General features: G+C 50.3%; 1 protein-coding gene across 2 annotated transcripts in view; it reads right to left on the bottom strand.

The window, feature by feature from the left end:
- Nucleotides 1-17,722, bottom strand: part of GBA2 (glucosylceramidase beta 2) — a 287,622-nt gene that overhangs the window by 70,697 nt on the left and 199,203 nt on the right. For both annotated transcript variants that reach the window (XM_073684438.1, XM_073684445.1), the window contains 2 exons: nucleotides 13,522-13,706; nucleotides 13,318-13,422 (listed from right to left, as the gene is read on the bottom strand). In XM_073684438.1, coding sequence (XP_073540539.1) covers nucleotides 13,318-13,422; nucleotides 13,522-13,706 — 290 coding nt within the window. The remainder of the gene's footprint in view (nucleotides 1-13,317; nucleotides 13,423-13,521; nucleotides 13,707-17,722) is intronic.

Below are 17,722 nucleotides of genomic sequence, written 5' to 3'. Positions count from 1 at the left end.
GTAGGAGAGGCCTCCGTCCCGTGTAATGTAGGAGAGGCCTCCGTCCCGTGTAATGTAGCAGAGGCCTCCGTCCCGTGTAATGTAGGAGAGGCCTCCGTCCCGTGTAATATAGGAGAGGCCTCCGTCCCGTGTAATATAGGAGAGGCCTCCGTCCCGTGTAATGTAGGAGAGGCCTCCGTACCGTGTAATGTAGGAGAGGCCTCCGTCCCGTGTAATATAGGAGAGGTCTCCTTCCCGTGTAATATAGGAGAGGTCTCCATCCCGTGTAATATAGGAGAGGCCTCCATCCCGTGTAATGTAGGAGAGGCCTCCATCCCGTGTAATATAGGAGAGGCCTCCATCCCGTGTAATATAGGAGAGGCCTCCGTCCCGTGTAATATAGGAGAGGCCTCCGTCCCGTGTAATATAGGAGAGGTCTCCTTCCCGTGTAATATAGGAGAGGTCTCCATCCCGTGTAATATAGGAGAGGTCTCCATCCCGTGTAATATAGGAGAGGTCTCCATCCCGTGTAATATAGGAGAGGTCTCCGTCCCGTGTAATGTATAAGAGGTCTCCGTCCCGTGTAATATAGGAGGCCACCATCCCGTGTAATATAGGAGAGGCCTCCATCCCGTGTAATATAGGAGAGGACTCCATCCCGTGTAATATAGGAGAGGTCTCCATCCCGTGTAATATAGGAGAGGCCTCCATCCCGTGTAATATAGGAGAGGCCTCCATCCCGTGTAATATAGAAGAGGCCTCCATCCTGTGTAATATGGGAAAGGCCTCCATCCTGTGTAATATGGGAAAGGCCTCCATCCTGTGTAATATAGGAGAGGCTTCCATCCCGTGTAATATAGTTGCCGCCTTTGAACTGACTAACTTCTGAATATCCTTTTTAAAATGTGGAGTCCAAAACTGGATCCCATATTCCAGATGTGGCCTCACCAGTGATTTATAAAGGGGTAACAGTACATTGGGATCACATGATTTTATTTCTTTTTATACACCCTAAAATCTAAAAGCTTTTGCGGCTGCTGCCTGACATTGAGCTGCTGCTCAGCTTACTTGTCACTAGAATCCCCCGTCCTTCTCCTGCTCTGTAGTCCAGAGTATTCTCCCATCTAATGTATATGCAGCAATAGGATTACTCCGTCCTAGGTGCATATCTCTACATTTATCTACATTACACCTCATCTGCCGAGTGTTTCCCATTCAGTCTCTTATCCAGATCGTTCTGCAATATCGTAACGTCAGGCTCAGATTCTGATATCCTACATAGTTTGGTGTCGTCAGCAAAGACTGACACTTTACTCTCAAACCCTTCCCTAAGGTCATTAATAAAGTGGGGAATGCCAGGTTTGTTAGGCATTCCTCACATGTACTAAGGCTGTGTAACAGTCGCAAATCATACACACTGAGTGACTCAAACATCACAATCGAGCACACCACAAATACTCGGAGCGCACCCGAGCATGCTCGCCAAAAGGGTTAAGAGAACACGCTCGCTCATCACTAATAAAGAGGTTAAAAAGAATTGGTCCTAGCACAGATCCCTGCAGCTTCCCACAGCTCCCAGTACAGATCGCTGCGGTCCCCACAGCTCCCAGTACAGATCCTTGCGGTCTCCACTGCTCCCAGTACAGATCCTTGCGGTCCCCACAGCTCCCAGTACAGATCCCTGCGGTCACCACTGTTCCCAGTACAGATCGCCGCGGTCCCCACAGCTCCCAGTACAGATCCCTGCGGTCACCACTGTTCCCAGTACAGATCGCCGCGGTCCCCACAGCTCCCAATACAGATCGCCGCGGTCCCCACAGCTCCCGGTACAGATCGCCGCGGTCCCCACTGCTCCCGGTACAGATCGCTGCGGTCCCTACAGCTCCCGGTACAGATCCCTGCGGTCACCACTGCTCCCAGTACAGATCGCCGCGGTCCCCACTGCTCCCAGTACAGATCGCTGCGGTCCCCACAGCTCCCAATACAGATCGCCGCGGTCCCCACAGCTCCCAGTACAGATCCTTGCGGTCTCCACTGCTCCCAGTACAGATCCTTGCGGTCCCCACAGCTCCCAGTACAGATCCCTGCGGTCACCACTGTTCCCAGTACAGATCGCCGCGGTCCCCACAGCTCCCAGTACAGATCCCTGCGGTCACCACTGTTCCCAGTACAGATCGCCGCGGTCCCCACAGCTCCCAATACAGATCGCCGCGGTCCCCACAGCTCCCGGTACAGATCGCCGCGGTCCCCACTGCTCCCGGTACAGATCGCTGCGGTCCCTACAGCTCCCGGTACAGATCCCTGCGGTCACCACTGCTCCCAGTACAGATCGCCGCGGTCCCCACTGCTCCCAGTACAGATCGTTGCGGTCCCCACAGCTCCCAATACAGATCGCCGCGGTCCCCACAGCTCCCAGTACAGATCGCCGCGGTCCCCACAGCTCCCAGTACAGATCGCCGCGGTCCCCACTGCTCCCAGTACAGATCGCCGCGGTCCCCACTGCTCCCAGTACAGATCGCCGCGGTCCCCACTGCTCCCAGTACAGATCGCCGCGGTCCCCACTGCTCCCAGTACAGATCGCCGCGGTCCCCACTGCTCCCAGTACAGATCGCCGCGGTCCCCACTGCTCCCAGTACAGATCGCCGCGGTCCCCACTGCTCCCAGTACAGATCGCCGAGGTCCCCACTACTCCCAGTACAGATCGCCGCAGTCCCCACAGCTCCCAGTACAGATCCCTGCAGTCCCCACTGCTCCGAGTACAGATCCCTGCGGTCCCTACTGCTGACTATATCCCATTTCAAGAACATACCATTTAGAGGAGGTAGCGGCAAGCTTAGGAAGCTAGCAGTTCATCGAGATACAAGGTCAGGAGACCCAAGGGTTCCAACCTGGCCTCTCTGAGAGTTTCCATGGGGCCAGGAGACCCGAGGGTCCCGACCTGGCAACTCCAAATGTCTCCATAGCGTCTAGGCGACTGGTGGGTCCCTACTAACAACCCCAAAACAACATATCCATGGGGCCAGGTGACTTATTCGTCCTCTCCTGGACTCCCCAAAATGTATCCATGTCTCTGATGGCTAATGGAGCAGATCCGAATCTTTCCAGTCAGGGCCGGTACCCTTAGACTAGAATCATGTAGAATACAAATCTGTGTCTCTTTGGATGCCATGCAATCCATCTACTTTCCTGAAGGATGTCTCTCATACTCCTTCTAAGGTCTTTCTGATGTTCCTTGATTCTCTGTCCCAAGTCTCATTCTGTCAGAGAAACACATGTCCCTTCTTAAATACACATCCACAGGTTAAGATTTAGGGATGATATTATTCCACAGGGTATGAGTATCCACAGCTCATCCCCCAAGATTGACTGCCAAACACCCTACAATGGTATTTAACATATCTAGCAAATATTCATTGTTCTAGCTAATATATTTACATAGTTTGTATCACAGGGGCTCTTGTAAATGTACATCACTGTTTCAGAATCAAAGAGCTGATAACATTCAGGGTTATACAAATAATAGTCTGTGTTAATCAACTAAAGAAGAACACAGATTAAAGAGTCAACATAAAAATAAAGGTATACTGCTCTTGCCATCAGAAAGTATGTCTGGCATAATTAAGATTTTACTCTGTATCGTCACAATAACTTTGCAGCTTGATTTCTTTTTTACATTTCTTATTTAGGCCTTTATACGCCTGAAATACTATTTCTGTATTCTCGGCCTTCAAGATTTTGAATGCCCTTTGTTTTTGTCTTATTAAACTTTGTATTGTCTTATTTATCCATAATGGTTTCTTTTTATTCCTGGACATTTTCTTACCAGGGGGTATACATTTTCTACAGGATTCTAGTAGTATTTCCTTAAACAAGCCCCATTTATGTTCAGTCCTCCGGTAACATGACATGGTCCCAGTCTACACGATTAAGCTCTTCCCTTAATTTGTTGAAATCAGCTTTCCTAAAGTTCCAGGTTTTTGCATTTAATTTTTTAAATGTTTTATTGAAGATTACATTGAATATTACCATATTATTGATACTGCTTCTCAAATGCTCCCGGACCTGTAGCTCTGAAATTGTATCTGGTCTATGTGACAGAACGAGATCCAGCAGATTACCAGATCCAGCAGATTACCTACCCTGGCTGGTTCATCTAATTGTCCTGAACTGTGGATAAGAACTTGCAGCTTTTAGCACAACTAGAAGATTCTATGTCCCATTGAATATCTGGAGAGTTAAAATCCCCCATAATAAGGACCCTATTACTAATTGCTGCCTTTTTAATTTGTTGCAGTATTTCATCCTCTACCTGTTCCTCTATATTAGGAGGCTCGTAACAAACTCCAATTAGCAGCTTTCCATTATGGCCATCCCTATGTACATTTACCCAGACTGACTCTACATTGTCGCAGCGCCCTCCAATGTTGTCATTGAGCACAGGTTTTAAATTGGATCTTACTAAAATACACACACCTCCACTTTTTTGTCCTTTCTAAATGTAGTTTATCCTTCCATGTTTCTGGTATTTGTCCGGTCTTATGAGATATTCCCTCCATTCTGTGGATCTTGTGTGGTGTTTCGGGTATTCAGCCAGTCTTGTGGGGTGTTTCTGTTATTTGTTCGGTCTTGTGAGGTATTTCCTGCATTCGGCGGGCCATGTGTGGTGTTTCGGGTATTCAGCCAGTCTTGTGGGGTGTTTCTGGTATTTGTCCGGTCTTGTGAGGTATTTCCTGCATTCGGCGGGCCATGTGTGGTGTTTCCGGTATTCAGCCAGTCTTGTGGGGTTTCTGGTATTTGTCCGGTCTTATGAGATATTCCCTCCATTCTGTGGATCTTGTGTGGTGTTTCGGGTATTCAGCCAGTCTTGTGGGGTGTTTCTGGTATTTGTCCGGTCTTGTGAGGTATTTCCTGCATTCGGCGGGCCATGTGTGGTGTTTCGGGTATTCAGCCAGTCTTGTGGGGTGTTTCTGGTATTTGTCCGGTCTTGTGAGGTATTTCCTGCATTCGGCGGGCCATGTGTGGTGTTTCGGGTATTCAGCCCGTCTTGTGGGGTTTCTGGTATTTGTCCGGTCTTATGAGATATTCCCTCCATTCTGTGGATCTTGTGTGGTGTTTCCGGTATTCAGCCAGTCTTGTGGGGTGTTTCTGTTATTTGTTCAGTCTTGTGAGGTATTTCCTGCATTTGGCGGGCCATGTGTGGTGTTTCGGGTATTCAGCCAGTCTTGTGGGGTGTTTCTGGTATTTGGCCGGTCTTGTGAGGTATTTCCTGCATTCGGTGGGCCATGTGTGGTGTTTCGGGTATTCAGCCAGTCTTGTGGGGTGTTTCTGGTATTTGTTCGGTCTTGTGAGATATTTCCTGCATTCGGTGGGCCATGTGTGGTGTTTCCAGTATTCAGCCAGTCTTGTGGGGTTTCTGGTATTTGTTCGGTCTTGTGAGGTATTTCCTGCATTCGGCGGGCCATGTGTGGTGTTTCCGGTATTCAGCCAGTCTTGTGGGGTGTTTCTGGTATTTGTTCGGTCTTGTGAGGTATTTCCTGCATTCGGCGGGCCATGTGTGGTGTTTCCGGTATTCAGCCAGTCTTGTGGGGTGTTTCTGGTATTTGTTCGGTCTTGTGAGGTATTTCCTGCATTCGGCGGGCCATGTGTGGTGTTTCGGGTATTCAGCCAGTCTTGTGGGGTGTTTCTGTTATTTGTTCGGTCTTGTGAAGTATTTCCTGCATTCGGCGGGCCATGTGTGGTGTTTCCGGTATTCAGCCAGTCTTGTGGGGTGTTTCTGGTATTTGTTCGGTCTTGTGAGGTATTTCCTGCATTCGGCGGGCCATGTGTGGTGTTTCGGGTATTCAGCCAGTCTTGTGGGGTGTTTCTGTTATTTGTTCGGTCTTGTGAAGTATTTCCTGCATTCGGCGGGCCATGTGTGGTGTTTCGGGTATTCAGCCAGTCTTGTGGGGTGTTTCTGGTATTTGTCCGGTCTTGTGAGGTATTTCCTGCATTCGGCGGGCCATGTGTGGTGTTTCCGGTATTCAGCCAGTCTTGTGGGGTGTTTCTGGTATTTGTCCGGTCTTGTGAGGTATTTCCTGCATTCGGCGGGCCATGTGTGGTGTTTCGGGTATTCAGCCAGTCTTGTGGGGTGTTTCTGGTATTTGTCCGGTCTTGTGAGATATTCCCTGCATTCGGCGGGCCATGTGTGGTGTTTCCGGTATTCAGCCAGTCTTGTGGGGTGTTTCTGGCATTTGTCCGGTCTTGTGAGGTATTTCCTGCATTCGGCGGGCCATGTGTGGTGTTTCGGGTATTCAGCCAGTCTTGTGGGGTGTTTCTGGTATTTGTCCGGTCTTGTGAGGTATTTCCTGCATTCGGCGGGCCATGTGTGGTGTTTCGGGTATTCAGCCAGTCTTGTGGGGTGTTTCTGGCATTTGTCCGGTCTTGTGAGGTATTTCCTGCATTCGGCGGGCCATGTGTGGTGTTTCGGGTATTCAGCCAGTCTTGTGGGGTGTTTCTGGCATTTGTCCGGTCTTGTGAGGTATTTCCTGCATTCGGCGGGCCATGTGTGGTGTTTCCGGTATTCAGCCAGTCTTGTGGGGTGTTTCTGGTATTTGTCCGGTCTTGTGAGGTATTTCCTGCATTCGGCGGGCCATGTGTGGTGTTTCCGGTATTCAGCCAGTCTTGTGGGGTGTTTCTGGTATTTGGCCGGTCTTGTGAGGTATTTCCTGCATTCGGTGGGCCATGTATGGTGTTTCGGGTATTCAGCCAGTCTTGTGGGGTGTTTCTGGCATTTGTCCGGTCTTGTGAGGTATTTCCTGCATTCGGCGGGCCATGTGTGGTGTTTCGGGTATTCAGCCATCTTGTGGGGTGTTTCTGGTATTTGTCCGGTCTTGTGAGGTATTTCCTGCATTCGGTGGGCCATGTGTGGTGTTTCGGGTATTCAGCCAGTCTTGTGGGGTGTTTCTGGTATTTGTCCGGTCTTGTGAGGTATTTCCTGCATTCGGCGGGCCATGTGTGGTGTTTCGGGTATTCAGCCAGTCTTGTGGGGTGTTTCTGGTATTTGTTCGGTCTTGTAAGGTATTTCCTGCATTCGGCGGGCCATGTGTGGTGTTTCCGGTATTCAGCCAGTCTTGTGGGGTGTTTCTGGTATTTGGCCGGTCTTGTGAGGTATTTCCTGCATTCGGTGGGCCATGTGTGGTGTTTCGGGTATTCAGCCAGTCTTGTGGGGTGTTTCTGGTATTTGTCCGGTCTTGTGAGGTATTTCCTGCATTCGGCGGGCCATGTGTGGTGTTTCGGGTATTCAGCCAGTCTTGTGGGGTGTTTCTGGTATTTGTCCGGTCTTGTGAGGTATTTCCTGCATTCGGCGGGCCATGTGTGGTGTTTCGGGTATTCAGCCAGTCTTGTGGGGTGTTTCTGGTATTGGCCGGTCTTGTGAGGTATTTCCTGCATTCGGCGGGCCATGTGTGGTGTTTCCGGTATTCAGCCAGTCTTGTGGGGTGTTTCTTGTATTTGGCCGGTCTTGTGAGGTATTTCCTGCATTCGGTGGGCCATGTGTGGTGTTTCGGGTATTCAGCCAGTCTTGTGGGGTGTTTCTGGTATTTGGCCGGTCTTGTGAGGTATTTCCTGCATTCGGTGGGCCATGTGTGGTGTTTCGGGTATTCAGCCAGTCTTGTGGGGTGTTTCTTGTGTTTGGCCGGTCTTGTGAGGTATTTCCTGCATTCGGTGGGCCATGTGTGGTGTTTCCGGTATTCAGCCAGTCTTGTGGGGTGTTTCTTGTATTTGTCCGGTCTTGTGAGATATTTCCTGCATTCGGCGGGCCATGTGTGGTGTTTCCGGTATTCAGCCAGTCTTGTGGGGTGTTTCTTGTATTTGTCCGGTCTTGTGAGATATTTCCTGCATTCGGCGGGCCATGTGTGGTGTTTCCAGTATTTAGCCAGTCTTGTGGGGTGTTTCGGGTATTCAGCCAGTCTTGTGGGGTTTCTGGTATTTGTCCGGTCTTGTGAGATATTTCCTGCATTCGGTGGGCCATGTGTGGTGTTTCCGGTATTCAGCCAGTCTTGTGGGGTGTTTCTGGTATTTGTCCGGTCTTGTGAGGTATTTCCTGCATTCGGTGGGCCATGTGTGGTGTTTCCGGTATTCAGCCAGTTTTGTGGGGTGTTTCTGGTATTTGGCCGGTCTTGTGAGGTATTTCCTGCATTCGGTGGGCCATGTGTGGTGTTTCCAGTATTCAGCCAGTCTTGTGGGGTTTCTGGTATTTGGCCGGTCTTGTGAGGTATTTCCTGCATTCGGTGGGCCATGTGTGGTGTTTCCGGTATTCAGCCAGTCTTGTGTGGTGTTTCCGGTATTCAGCCAGTCTTGTGGGGTGTTTCTGGTATTTGTCCAGTCTTGTGAGGTATTCCCTGCATTCGGCGGGCCATGTGTGGTGTTTCCGGTATTCAGCCAGTCTTGTGGGGTGTTTCTGGTATTTGGCCGGTCTTGTGAGGTATTTCCTGCATTCGGCGGGCCATGTGTGGTGTTTCGGGTATTCAGCCAGTCTTGTGGGGTGTTTCTGGTATTTGTTCGGTCTTGTGAGGTATTTCCTGCATTCGGCGGGCCATGTGTGGTGTTTCTGGTATTCAGCCAGTCTTGTGGGGTGTTTCTTGTATTTGTCCGGTCTTGTGAGATATTTCCTGCATTCGGCGGGCCATGTGTGGTGTTTCCAGTATTCAGCCAGTCTTGTGGGGTGTTTCTTGTATTTGTCCGGTCTTGTGAGATATTTCCTGCATTCGGTGGGCCATGTGTGGTGTTTCCAGTATTCAGCCAGTCTTGTGGGGTGTTTCTTGTATTTGTCCGGTCTTGTGAGATATTTCCTGCATTCGGCGGGCCATGTGTGGTGTTTCCAGTATTCAGCCAGTCTTGTGGGGTGTTTCTTGTATTTGTCCGGTCTTGTGAGGTATTTCCTGCATTTGGCGGGCCATGTGTGGTGTTTCAGGTATTCAGCCAGTCTTGTGGGGTGTTTCTGGCATTTGTCCGGTCTTGTGAGGTATTTCCTGCATTCGGCGGGCCATGTGTGGTGTTTCCGGTATTCAGCCAGTCTTGTGGGGTGTTTTTGGTATTTGGCCGGTCTTGTGAGGTATTTCCTGCATTCGGCGGGCCATGTGTGGTGTTTCGGGTATTCAGCCAGTCTTGTGGGGTGTTTCTGGTATTTGGCCGGTCTTGTGAGGTATTTCCTGCATTCGGCGGGCCATGTGTGGTGTTTCGGGTATTCAGCCAGTCTTGTGGGGTGTTTCTGTTATTTGTTCGGTCTTGTGAGGTATTTCCTGCATTCGGCAGGCCATGTGTGGTGTTTCCGGTATTCAGCCAGTCTTGTGGGGTGTTTCATGTATTTGGCCGGTCTTGTGAGGTATTTCCTGCATTCGGCGGGCCATGTGTGGTGTTTCGGGTATTCAGCCAGTCTTGTGGGGTGTTTCTGGTATTTGTCCGGTCTTGTGAGGTATTTCCTGCATTCGGCGGGCCATGTGTGGTGTTTCCGGTATTCAGCCAGTCTTGTGGGGTGTTTCTGGTATTTGGCCGGTCTTGTGAGATATTTCCTCCATTCTGTGGATCTTGTGTGGTGTTTCGGGTATTCAGCCAGTCTTGTGGGGTGTTTCTGGTATTTGTCCGGTCTTGTGAGGTATTTCCTGCATTCGGCGGGCCATGTGTGGTGTTTCCGGTATTCAGCCAGTCTTGTGGGGTGTTTCTGGTATTTGGCCGGTCTTGTGAGATATTTCCTCCATTCTGTGGATCTTGTGTGGTGTTTCGGGTATTCAGCCAGTCTTGTGGGGTGTTTCTGGTATTTGGCCAGTCTTGTGAGGTATTTCCTGCATTTGGCGGGCCATGTGTGGTGTTTCCGGTATTCAGCCAGTCTTGTGGGGTGTTTCTGGTATTTGGCCGGTCTTGTGAGGTATTTCCTGCATTCGGAGGGCCATGTGTGGTGTTTCCGGTATTCAGCCAGTCTTGTGGGGTGTTTCTGGTATTTGTCCGGTCTTGTGGGGTATTCCCTGCATTCGGCAGGCCATGTGTGGTGTTTCCGGTATTCAGCCAGTCTTGTGTGGTGTTTCTGGTATTTGTCCGGTCTTGTGGGGTGTTTCTTGTATTTGTCCGGTCTTGTGAGGTATTTCCTGCATTCGGCGGGCCATGTGTGGTGTTTCCGGTATTCAGCCAGTCTTGTGGGGTGTTTCTGGTATTTGGCCGGTCTTGTGAGGTATTTCCTGCATTCGGAGGGCCATGTGTGGTGTTTCCGGTATTCAGCCAGTCTTGTGGGGTGTTTCTGGTATTTGTCCGGTCTTGTGGGGTATTCCCTGCATTCGGCAGGCCATGTGTGGTGTTTACGCTATTCAGCCAGTCTTGTGTGGTGTTTCTGGTATTTGTCCGGTCTTGTGGGGTATTCCCTGCATTCGGCAGGCCATGTGTGGTGTTTACGCTATTCAGCCAGTCTTGTGTGGTGTTTCTGGTATTTGGCCGGTCTTGTGAGGTATTCCCTGCATTCGGCAGGCCATGTGTGGTGTTTCCGGTATTCAGCCAGTCTTGTGGGGTTTCTGGTATTTGGCCGGTCTTGTGAGGTATTTCCTGCATTCGGCGGGCCATGTGTGGTGTTTCCGGTATTCAGCCAGTCTTGTGGGGTGTTTCTGGTATTTGGCCGGTCTTGTGAGGTATTTCCTGCATTCGGCGGGCCATGTGTGGTGTTTCGGGTATTCAGCCAGTCTTGTGGGGTGTTTCTGGTATTTGGCCGGTCTTGTGAGGTATTTCCTGCATTCGGCGGGCCATGTGTGGTGTTTCGGGTATTCAGCCAGTCTTGTGGGGTGTTTCTGTTATTTGTTCGGTCTTGTGAGGTATTTCCTGCATTCGGCAGGCCATGTGTGGTGTTTCCGGTATTCAGCCAGTCTTGTGGGGTGTTTCATGTATTTGGCCGGTCTTGTGAGGTATTTCCTGCATTCGGCGGGCCATGTGTGGTGTTTCGGGTATTCAGCCAGTCTTGTGGGGTGTTTCTGGTATTTGTCCGGTCTTGTGAGGTATTTCCTGCATTCGGCGGGCCATGTGTGGTGTTTTCGGTATTCAGCCAGTCTTGTGGGGTGTTTCTGGTATTTGGCCGGTCTTGTGAGATATTTCCTCCATTCTGTGGATCTTGTGTGGTGTTTCGGGTATTCAGCCAGTCTTGTGGGGTGTTTCTGGTATTTGTCCGGTCTTGTGAGGTATTTCCTGCATTCGGCGGGCCATGTGTGGTGTTTCCGGTATTCAGCCAGTCTTGTGGGGTGTTTCTGGTATTTGGCCGGTCTTGTGAGATATTTCCTCCATTCTGTGGATCTTGTGTGGTGTTTCGGGTATTCAGCCAGTCTTGTGGGGTGTTTCTGGTATTTGGCCAGTCTTGTGAGATATTTCCTCCATTCTGTGGATCGTGTGTGGTGTTTCGGGTATTCAGCCAGTCTTGTGGGGTGTTTCTGGTATTTGGCCAGTCTTGTGAGGTATTTCCTGCATTTGGCGGGCCATGTGTGGTGTTTTCGGTATTCAGCCAGTCTTGTGGGGTGTTTCTGGTATTTGGCCGGTCTTGTGAGGTATTTCCTGCATTCGGAGGGCCATGTGTGGTGTTTCCGGTATTCAGCCAGTCTTGTGGGGTGTTTCTGGTATTTGTCCGGTCTTGTGGGGTATTCCCTGCATTCGGCAGGCCATGTGTGGTGTTTCCGGTATTCAGCCAGTCTTGTGTGGTGTTTCTGGTATTTGTCCGGTCTTGTGGGGTGTTTCTTGTATTTGTCCGGTCTTGTGAGGTATTTCCTGCATTCGGCGGGCCATGTGTGGTGTTTCCGGTATTCAGCCAGTCTTGTGGGGTGTTTCTGGTATTTGGCCGGTCTTGTGAGGTATTTCCTGCATTCGGAGGGCCATGTGTGGTGTTTCCGGTATTCAGCCAGTCTTGTGGGGTGTTTCTGGTATTTGTCCGGTCTTGTGGGGTATTCCCTGCATTCGGCAGGCCATGTGTGGTGTTTACGCTATTCAGCCAGTCTTGTGTGGTGTTTCTGGTATTTGTCCGGTCTTGTGGGGTATTCCCTGCATTCGGCAGGCCATGTGTGGTGTTTACGCTATTCAGCCAGTCTTGTGTGGTGTTTCTGGTATTTGGCCGGTCTTGTGAGGTATTCCCTGCATTCGGCAGGCCATGTGTGGTGTTTCCGGTATTCAGCCAGTCTTGTGGGGTTTCTGGTATTTGGCCGGTCTTGTGAGGTATTTCCTGCATTCGGCAGGCCATGTGTGGTGTTTCCGGTATTCAGCCAGTCTTGTGGGGTGTTTCTGGTATTTGTCCGGTCTTGTGGGGTGTTTCTTGTATTTGTCCGGTCTTGTGAGGTATTTCCTGCATTCGGCGGGCCATGTGTGGTGTTTACGGTATTCAGCCAGTCTTGTGTGGTGTTTCTGGTATTTGTCCGGTCTTGTGGGGTGTTTCTGGTATTTGGCCGGTCTTGTGAGGTATTTCCTGCTTTCGGCGAGCCATGTGTGGTGTTTCGGGTATTCAGCCAGTCTTGTGGGGTGTTTCTGTTATTTGTTCGGTCTTGTGAGGTATTTCCTGCATTCGGCGGGCCATGTGTGGTGTTTCGGGTATTCAGCCAGTCTTGTGGGGTGTTTCTGGCATTTGTTCGGTCTTGTGAGGTATTTCCTGCTTTCGGCGAGCCATGTGTGGTATTTCCGGTATTCAGCCAGTCTTGTGGGGTGTTTCTGGTATTTGTCCGGTCTTGTGAGGTATTTCCGGCATTCGGCGGGCCATGTGTGGTGTTTCGGATATTCAGCCAGTCTTGTGGGGTGTTTCTGGTATTTGTCCGGTCTTGTGAAGTATTTCCTGCATTCGGCGGGCCATGTGTGGTGTTTCGGGTATTCAGCCAGTCTTGTGGGGTGTTTCTGGTATTTGGCCAGTCTTGTGAGGTATTTCCGGCATTCGGCGGGCCATGTGTGGTGTTTCGGGTATTCAGCCAGTCTTGTGGGGTGTTTCTGGTATTTGGCCAGTCTTGTGAGGTATTTCCGGCATTCGGCAGGCCATGTGTGGTGTTTCGGGTATTCAGCCAGTCTTGTGGGGTGTTTCTGGTATTTGGCCGGTCTTGTGAGGTATTTCCTGCATTCGGTGGGTTTTATGGGATGTTTCTGGCAATCGGTGGGTTTTGTGAGGTGCTCTCGGTGTACTATAGGTTTTGCAGTTTGTTTTTTTTGTATATGGTAACTCTACTGTGACGTTTAAGAGTATATGTTGAGTCTTGGGTGGCATTTTCATTACACGGCAGGTCTCTTACAGCGTGTCCGGTATACGACGGGTCTCGTAGAGTGTTGTAAGTGCATGGAAGGGCCACTTTGAGAGACTATTATACTTACCCATGTCATACTGAAGACTGATCTCCAGCTGGGGCCATAGCATGATGAGAGCAAAGGATGCGTAAAAATGAACATCATATGTGTTGTACATGCGGTACTCCTGTCCTGAGGAGACACAAGGAAAATCACAAGAATCAATCTGTAGGGAAGGAATATGGAGGTGCAGGGAGTTAGGGAACACAGGGTGGATAAGAAGGGTCCCACCTTCCAAGTAAGCAAAGCGGCCATATTCTTGAAGCACACTTTTCATGCCTGCCATCTGTTGCTGCCCAGCCTTCATCAGCTCATCATTGGTGTCATCCGCTAAAACTTCCACCCAGACCGTGCCGCCATCAGCCACGAAATACAGCTCATTGAATAGGGCCGACTTATACCAGGATGGTAGGAGCCTGAGGGAGGAGATAATGGAGCATAAATCATTAAGGTGTATCTGCTATAACTGTAGAAAGATATCGACGGCACATATGAAAGTCATACATTGATCTAATGCCGCTGGGCAATGCATGACTGTCGTATGTGAGGCCCATGTCTTTCTACAGTTCTGGCATATTGCATGGTCTGCCCCCCCTTTTTTTGCTTAATTTGGACAAGCGCTCCTCCTAATTGGCCCAGACATTTTTAATTTGCAGGAGACTACAAGAGGGGTTTCGCCTATTTTTGTTCTCAGCTCACAGTGTGAGATCATGTGAAGGTGAGTGGTTCAGCTCTTTTCTCTTGGTGCTGTGTGATGGCCAATGTTGCTGTGCAGTATGAGTGCTGTGTGGCGGGCATTGTTGCTGTGCAGTATGAGTGCTGTGTGGCGGGCATTGTTGCTGTGCAGTATGAGTGCTGTGTGGCGGGCATTGTTGCTGTGCAGTATGAGTGCTGTGTGATGGCCAATGTTGCTGTGCAGTATGAGTGCTGTGTGGCGGGCATTGTTGCTGTGCAGTATGAGTGCTGTGTGATGGCCAATGTTGCTGTGCAGTATGAGTGCTGTGTGGCGGGCATTGTTGCTGTGCAGTATGAGTGCTGTGTGGCGGGCATTGTTGCTGTGCAGTAGGGGTGCTGTGTGGCGGGCATTGTTGCTGTGCAGTATGAGTGCTGTGTGGTGGCCAATGTTGCTGTGCAGTATGAGTGCTGTGTGGCGGGCATTGTTGCTGTGCATTATGAGTGCTGTGTGGCGGGCATTGTTGCTGTGCAGTATGAGTGCTGTGTGATGGCCAATGTTGCTGTGCAGTATGAGTGCTGTGTGGCGGGCATTGTTGCTGTGCAGTATGAGTGCTGTGTGGCGGGCATTGTTGCTGTGCAGTATGAGTGCTGTGGCGGGCATTGTTGCTGTGCAGTATGAGTGCTGTGTGGTGCACATTGTTGCTGTGCAGTATGAGTGCTGTGTGGTGCACATTGTTGCTGTGCAGTATGAGTGCTGTGTGGTGCACATTGTTGCTGTGCACTAAGGGTGTTGTGTGATGGCCATTGTTGCTGTGCAGTATGAGTGCTGTGTGGCGGGCATTGTTGCTGTGCAGTATGAGTGCTGTGTGGCGGGCATTGTTGCTGTGCAGTATGAGTGCTGTGTGGCGGGCATTGTTGCTGTGCAGTATGAGTGCTGTGTGGTGCACATTGTTGCTGTGCAGTATGAGTGCTGTGTGGTGCACATTGTTGCTGTGTACTAAGGGTGTTGTGTGATGGCCATTGTTGCTGTGCAGTATGAGTGCTGTATGGTGGTCATTGTTGCTGTGCAGTAGGGGTGCTGTATGGTGGTCATTGTTGCTGGTGCTGTGTGGTGGCCATTCTAGCTGTGCAGTAGGGCTGTTGTGTGGCGCCACTGTTGCTGTGCAGTCGGGGTGCTGTGTGGCGGCCATTGTTGCTGTGCAGTAGGGGTGCTGTGTGGCGGCCATTGTTGCTGTGCAGTAGGGGTGCTGTTTGGCGGCAATTGTTGCTGTGCAGTAGGGGTGCTGTGTGGTGGCCACAGTTGCTGTGCAGTAGGGGTGCTATGTGGTGCACATTGTTGCTGTGCAGTATGGTGGCCATTGTTGCTGTGTAGTAGGGCTGCTGTGTGGAGCCATTGTTGCTGTGCAGTAGGGGTGCTGTGTGGCAGCCACTGTTGCTGTGCACTAGGGTTGTTGTGTGGCGGCAATTGTTGCTTTGCAGTAGGGGTGCTGTGTGGTGGCCATTGTTGCTGTGCACGGTCCTATGTAAGAACAGAGCATTGTGTGGACAGGTCCGATCTCTCCTACGTAAGAACAGAGCATTGTGTGGACAGGTCCGCTCTCTCCTATGTAAGAGCAGAGCATTGTGTGGACAGGTCTGCTCTCCTATGTAAGAGCAGAGCATTGTGTGGACAGGTCCGCTCTCTCCTATGTAAGAGCAGAGCATTGTGTGGACAGGTCCGCTCTCTCCTATGTAAGAGCAGAGCATTGTGTGGACAGGTCCGCTCTCTCCTATGTAAGAACAGAACATTGTGTGGACAGGTCCGCTCTCTCCTATGTAAGAACAGAGCATTGTGTGGACAAGTCCTCTCTCTACTATGTAAGAACAGAGCATTGTGTGGACAGGTCCACTCTCTCCTATGTAAGAACAGAGCATTGTGTGGACAGGTACGCTCTCTCCTATGTAAGAACAGAGCATTGTGTGGACAAGTCCTCTCTCTACTATGTAAGAACAGAGCATTGTGTGGACAAGTCCTCTCTCTACTATGTAAGAACAGAGCATTGTGTGGACAAGTCCTCTCTCTACTATGTAAGAACAGAGCATTGTGTGGACAGATCCGCTCTCTCCTATGTAAGAACAGAGCATTCTGTGGACAGGTCAGCTCTCTCCTGTGTAAGAGCAGAGCATTGTGTGGACAGGTCCGCTCTCTCCTATGTAAGAACAAAGCATTGTGTGGACAGGTCCGCTCTCTCCTATGTAAGAACAGAGCATTGTGTGGACAGGTCCGCTCTCTCCTATGTAAGAACAGAGCATTGTGTGGACAGGTCCGCTCTCTCCTATGTAAGAACAGAGCATTGTGTGGACAGGTCCGCTCTCTCCTATGTAAGAACAGAGCATTGTGTGGACAGGTCCGCTCTCTCCTATGTAAGAACAGAGCATTGTGTGGACAGGTACGCTCTCTCCTATGTAAGAACAGAGCATTGTGTGGACAGGTCCGTTCTCTCCTATGTAAGAGCAGAGCATTGTGTGGACAAGTCCTCTCTCTACTATGTAAGAACAGAGCATTGTGTGGACAGGTCAGCTCTCTCTTATGTAAGAACAGAGCATTGTGTGGACAGGTCAGCTCTCTCCTATGTAAGAACAGAGCATTGTGTGGACAGGTCCGCTCTCTCCTATGTAAGAACAGAGCATTGTGTGGACAGGTCCGCTCTCTCCTATGTAAGAACAGAGCATTGTGTGGACAGGTCCGCTCTCTCCTATGTAAGAGCAGAGCATTGTGTGGACAGGTCCGCTCTCTCCTATGTAAGAGCAGAGCATTGTGTGGACAGGTCTGCTCTCCTATGTAAGAGCAGAGCATTGTGTGGACAGGTCCGCTCTCTCCTATGTAAGAGCAGAGCATTGTGTGGACAGGTCCGCTCTCTCCTATGTAAGAGCAGAGCATTGTGTGGACAGGTCCGCTCTCTCCTATGTAAGAACAGAACATTGTGTGGACAGGTCCGCTCTCTCCTATGTAAGAACAGAGCATTGTGTGGACAGGTCCGCTCTCTCCTATGTAAGAACAGAGCATTGTATGGACAGGTCCGCTCTCTCCTATGTAAGAACAAAGCATTGTGTGGACAGGTCCGCTCTTTCCTATGTAAGAGCAGAGCATTGTGTGGATGGGTCTGCTCTCCTATGTAAGAGCAGAGCATTGTGTGGACAGGTCCGCACTCTCCTATGTAAGAGTAGGGCATTAGTGTGGACAGGTCCGCTCTCTCCTATGTAAGAGTAGAGCATGGTGTGGACAGGTCCGCTCTCTCCTATGTAAGAGTAGGGCATTAGTGTGGACAGGTCCGCTCTCTCCTATGTAAGAACAGAGCATTGCATGGTCAGGTTCGCTCTCTCCTATGTAAGAATAGAGCATTGTGTGGACAGGTCAGCTCTCTCCTATGTAAGAACAGAGCATTGTTTGAACAGATCCGCTCTCTCTCGTTTGTAATAACAGAGTATGGTGTGGACAGATCTGCTCTCTCCTATGTAAGAACAAAGCATTGTGTGGACAGTTCCGCTCTCTCCTATGTAAGAACAGAGCATTGTGTGGACAGGTCCGCTCTCTCCTATGTAAGAACAGAGCATTGTGTGGACAGGTCCGCTCTCTCCTATGTAAGAACAGAGCATTGTGTGGACAGGTCCGCTCTCTCCTATGTAAGAACAGAGCATTGTGTGGACAGGTCCGCTCTCTCCTATGTAAAAACAGAGCATTGTGTGGACAGGTCCGCTCTCTCCTATGTAAGAACTG

Source organism: Phyllobates terribilis, unplaced genomic scaffold (genome assembly GCF_046119375.1).
Source record: "Phyllobates terribilis strain yellow unplaced genomic scaffold, ASM4611937v1 Scaffold_1__5_contigs__length_1240528914, whole genome shotgun sequence".
In the NCBI taxonomy this organism is placed as follows: Eukaryota; Metazoa; Chordata; class Amphibia; order Anura; family Dendrobatidae; genus Phyllobates; species Phyllobates terribilis.
The sequence above is the reverse complement of the archived record's forward strand: the minus strand, read 5'-3'. Positions and strand labels throughout refer to the sequence as shown.